General features: G+C 57.3%; 1 protein-coding gene across 1 annotated transcript; it reads right to left on the minus strand.

Moving 5' to 3' along the window:
- Positions 1 to 139: 139 nt before the first annotated feature.
- LOC136850811 (uncharacterized) lies at positions 140 to 796 on the minus strand. The gene has a single exon (XM_067124834.1). The coding sequence runs from the start codon at positions 794 to 796 to the stop codon at positions 140 to 142; it is 657 nt and encodes a 218-aa protein (XP_066980935.1).
- Positions 797 to 4,858: the final 4,062 nt, after the last annotated feature.

Here is a 4,858-nt window from a genome sequence, read left to right on the forward strand (position 1 = left end):
GCGAAGAAAATGGGACACCACCATAGACAACTTGCTCAGCAGACACTTAGCGAATGACCCATTCAGTGGAGGCTTCACAGACGGCTCTGTAGGTGCCTTTACAAATACTCCCCCCCCCAAAGACATGGGACGCGTCTGATCAGTCTGCGTATCTGCTGGGGTGCTGAAGGGGTGCCACGGCTGCGTGAGGCTGCCTGTCTGCTGGTGAGGGCGGCCTTTTTCGGAGGCGTCCGCGTGCCCGCTGCTTTCGGGGGCCTGGTTGCGGCGAAGGATGACCGGGCAGGGGTTGCGCTGTGTCCTCCTCCAGGAGGGCGGGCTTGACCCGGTCTATCGATACCCAATCGTTCCTCCCGGAAAGTGCAAGCAGGAACGCCTTGTTGTTCCGCTCCAGCATGCGAAAGGGGCCCCTGTAGGGTTTGGTTAGTGGCGGGCAGACGGTGTCATCCCTGACGAAGATGTGGGTGGTGGATGCCAGCCCCGGCGGTGTGAAAGTGGCCGACCTGTCGGTATATGTTCGCTTGCAGGGGACGAACTTGCCAACCACGTCGCGGAGCCTCTGCAGCGATGGGTTGTGGCGATCTTCTGTCACAAGTTTGTCTGGGACCACGAGGGACTCACCGTAGGTTTTCTCAGCTGCGGACGGGGCGCCGTTGGCCCTGGGGGTGGTCCTCAAGCCGAGGAGGACCCACGGCAGCTGACATTTCCAGTCCTCGGCAGTGCAGCAGGCCATGAGAGACGCCTTCAGGGACCTGTGAAACCACTTGACCAAGCCATTGACTGCTGGGTTGTAAGCCATGGTGGTGTGATGCTTTGTCCCCAGCAGCTGAGCCAGGGCAGACCATAACTCTGACAGGAAAGCGGGGCCCCTGTCGGTTGTGATGTGGTCCGGGACGCCGAAGCGGCTGATCCAGCTGGAGAGCAGGGCCTCGGCACAAGCGCTGGCGGTGGCTTCAGGCCACCGCGTTGAGCGATCTACCACCATCAGGAGATATCTGGACCCGCCTGATGGGGGGAAGGGGCCCGACGACGTCGATGTGAATGTGGCCGAATCTGGTTTGGCACTGCAGGCACTGTTTCGCCCAGGTCCTGGCGTCTTTCTGCACTCCGTGCCAGATGAACTTCCCTGACAGCAGCTTGGCCGTTGACCTGCCAGAGGGATGTGAGAGGCCGTGAATGATGTCGAATACCTGGCGGTGGCGGGAGGCTGGAACTAAGGGGCGGGGCTGGCCAGTACTGATGTCGCAGAGGAGACTTGGGCCCCCAGGGGTGAGGGGCATGTCCCTCCACTTCAGGGACGTGATGGCGGTGCGGTAGGCTGGGGTTTCTGGATCCGTGACCTGTTCCCTGGCGAGGTCTTCGTAATTGACCCCGAGCTGCACCGTGTTCGCCACAGGATTTTTCCTGCCAGGGAGGTACCTAACGGAGCAGGTGAATTCGGCGATGGCTGAGAGGTGTCGCTGCTGCCTGGAAGACCATGCATCCCCCTGCTTAGTGAAGGCGTGAACCAACAGCTGGTGGTCCATGAAGATGGTGAAGGGTGTCCCCTCCAGGAGGAACTTGAAGTGCCGGACTGCTCGGTACACTGTGCAGAGTTCCCTGTCGAAGGTGCTGTAGCGGGGTTGAACTTCTTGCTGAAGAAGGCGATGGGCTGGGGAACGCCGTTGATGACCTGCTCCAGGACAGCACCACAGGCGACGTTGCTGGCGTCCGTCGTCAGTTGGAGAGGGGCGCTGGGATCCTGGTGTGCCAAGGCGGTTGCCTCAGCAAGGGCGGCCTTTGTCAGGGAGAAGGCCTGCTGCTGGCTGGGTCCCCACAACAAGGACTTTGCTTGGCCTTTCAGAACTTCCTTCAGGGGGGCCGTGGTGTGCGTGATCCCGGGGATGAACCGCCTGTAGTAGTTCACCATCCCGAGGAACTCCTGGATGGCCTTGACAGAGGTGGGGGTGGGGAACCTGAAGACGGCTGCGACCTTGGATGTGAGCGGGCGGACACCTGCCGGGGATATCTCGTGGCCCAGGAAGTCAGCTTTCTGGACGCCGAAGGTGCGCTTGTCAAAACGCACGACGAGGCCGTTCTCCTGCAGGTGCTGCAGGACTGCCCAGATGTGTTTCTGGTGCTCACTGTGGGACCTGGAAAATATGAGGATATCATCTACGTAGCAGACACAGAACTTCAGGTCCCCAAGGATGCTGTCCATGAGCCGCTGGAAAGTTGCCCTGGCATTCCTCAGGCCAAAGGTGGAGAAGGCAAACACATAGGACCCGGAAGGCTTGATAAGGGCGGTCTTTGGTATACCTGAAAATAGGATTTTAAAAGATCTAATTTAGTTAATATTTTGGCCCCGTGAAAGGAGGCCGTGAGATCCTGCATGTGCGGCAGGGGGGTAGTGGTCGGGCTCCGTTGCTATGTTAAGACGCCTGTAGTCGCCACAGGGTCTCCAGGAGCCGTCCGGTTTTTGCACCATGTGGAGGGGGGAGGCCCACGGACTGGAGGCCTTCTTGCAGATTCCCATCTGCTCCATTTCAGCAAATGCAGTTTTGGCCTCCTGAAGGCACCGTGGGGGAAGCCTCCGGAACTAAGCGTGTGTAGGGGACCCTTCGTTTTTATATGATGGTATATGCCATGTTTGGCTGGGGCCCTGGGGACTTGGCGGAGCTTGGGCCTGAACACGCCCGGGAACTCCATCAGCAGCTGTGCATACTGGTGGGGGCAGTGGAGCAGATGGTGGGTGCCTTGGGTCCCGTTGCCAACAGGAGGGACCTGCAGAAGTCGGTGTCAAGGAGGCGCTTCCGCCCGACGTCGACTGCTGCCCAAAGTGGGCAAGGAAGTCAGCACCCGGGAGCAGGGTCCCTACGTCCGCGACGACAAAGTCCCAGGAATAACTCTGGCCAAGGATGGAGATCGACAGGGGCCTGGTGCCGTAGGAGAGGATGGGGGATCCGTTGGTGGCCGTCAGGTAGGTAGCCGGATCCGGTTCACACTTGAGGTCCTCCTTGGATGCCAGGAAGATCGATCTAACGGCCCCTCTGTCGACCAGCATCATCCTGCCGGAGACGGTGTCATGGAGGTAGAAGCCTAATGATTCTGGGCCCCTGGGTTTTTTGGCTGCCATAGCGGTCTGTCCTGCTGCTGCCGCCTTCCCCGTTTTTTGAACGGGCGAATGAACAGGGCGGCAGGCAGTTCCGGGCATCTTTGCCAAACCGCTTGTGGTAGTGGTACATGCCCGGGGAACTCCACTTGTGGGGCGGTGGGCGCCTCCTGGTGACGACATTGACTTCCTGCTCCACGCCTTCTTCCTGCTGGATGGAGTTCACTGGTAGTGTGGGCGCTGTTAACCGCTTCGTTGCCTTCACGCAGTCCGTCAGGTGTTGCGCCGTTTGGATGAGAACGTCAAGGGGCATGGTGTAGGGTTGAGGAATCTGGGTGCGGACCTCCGGGAGGAGCTGGCAAAGGAAGATCTCCTGCAACAGGCTTACTTCCTGCTGCCGTCGAAGTCTGGGAGTGAGAGTAGGTCTTCGATCATGCCCCACGACTCCATCGCCCTTAAATCCTGCCGCGGGTTGACGGCAAGGTCGATGGCGCGGGCGGCCTGCTCAGCGATTGGTAGGGAGCACGTCTCGAGGAGGGCCTTCTTCAGGAGGTGGTATGTGAGGGGGCGTGCGGCGGACACCCGCTGGACGAGTTTCCTATAGATTTCCTCCGGCAGGGCGTTAAGGACTGTGTCAGCCTGCAGCACTTCATCAGTAAGGTCCGCTATCCTGAAATGGCTCTCGACCCTATACAGCCACGTCGTTGGGTTCCCCTGCATGAACGGTGGTAGCTTTAAGGACAGGGCGGCTCGTGATTGTGCTGCTGGGCCGGGGAGTGTGTGGGGCGCGGGCATGGGTGTGGAGAAGCGTGAGAGCCTCGGTGCAGGGGCGGGCGCGGGTGAGATGGGAGGAAGGTAGACATCCGAATCCACGAGGTTCGCGGTTAATTGCACGAGGGAGTAGATGTCCGCGTCCATGCTCGCTGTTTGCCCTCTTAACTGGAGTGGGGTACTCACGTCAAAATGCACTCGGAAGTGCGCCGTGTGCGTCTGTTAATGACGCTGGTGATTTTGCCGACGAGAGTCAGCACACCCAAACGCTGGTTACAGCACCGTCGTTAGTCCACTAAGGGCGTGAGTAAGTTCCTGGGGCCAAGACTGAGTCGCCGTATGGGTCCGCTAATGGCTCCAGGACTACTCCGGGGGTCACCACTGTAAGAGGTGCAAAAAAATGAGCAGGTAAAAGAGAACTGCTACTTTATTCAAGATCCAGGCAGTTTATATAGCGGCAGACTGGCGCCATGCCGCGAGAGACAATGAGATCGTGAGTGACCTGAGGTCGATAATAATTAACAATAATATACAGCGAGCAAGTACACTTTGCAACATAAAAACAGACAGAATTCAAATATGGATATAATCTTGATGCCTATGAATGAAGAAACACAAGATACACAATTGACAACAGGTGAACAAATATATACATAGTTTAAATGATTGAATTCATGTGACCTGGCATGTTAGGCGTGACCAATTGTACAGGCGAAGAAAATGGGATGCCATAGAAAACTTGCTCAGCGGAGACTTTGCGAATGACGCGTTCAGTGGAGACTTCGCAGACAGCTCTGTAGGTGCCTTTACAGTTGCATGTTGGGCATAGATGGTGCTACATGCTTTTTCCAGATATAAACATGCTGATATGGCGTTGCTTTAACATGGAAGTCACACACAAGAATGATTCCATATGCAGTAGGGTGTTTGTGTTAAAACATATGATCCTGAAATCATACTGATTTGGTGAAATGTGACTGGTTACAGTTCACTTAACAC

This window comes from Macrobrachium rosenbergii, chromosome 3 (genome assembly GCF_040412425.1).
Source record: "Macrobrachium rosenbergii isolate ZJJX-2024 chromosome 3, ASM4041242v1, whole genome shotgun sequence".
Lineage (NCBI taxonomy): Eukaryota > Metazoa > Arthropoda > Malacostraca > Decapoda > Palaemonidae > Macrobrachium > Macrobrachium rosenbergii.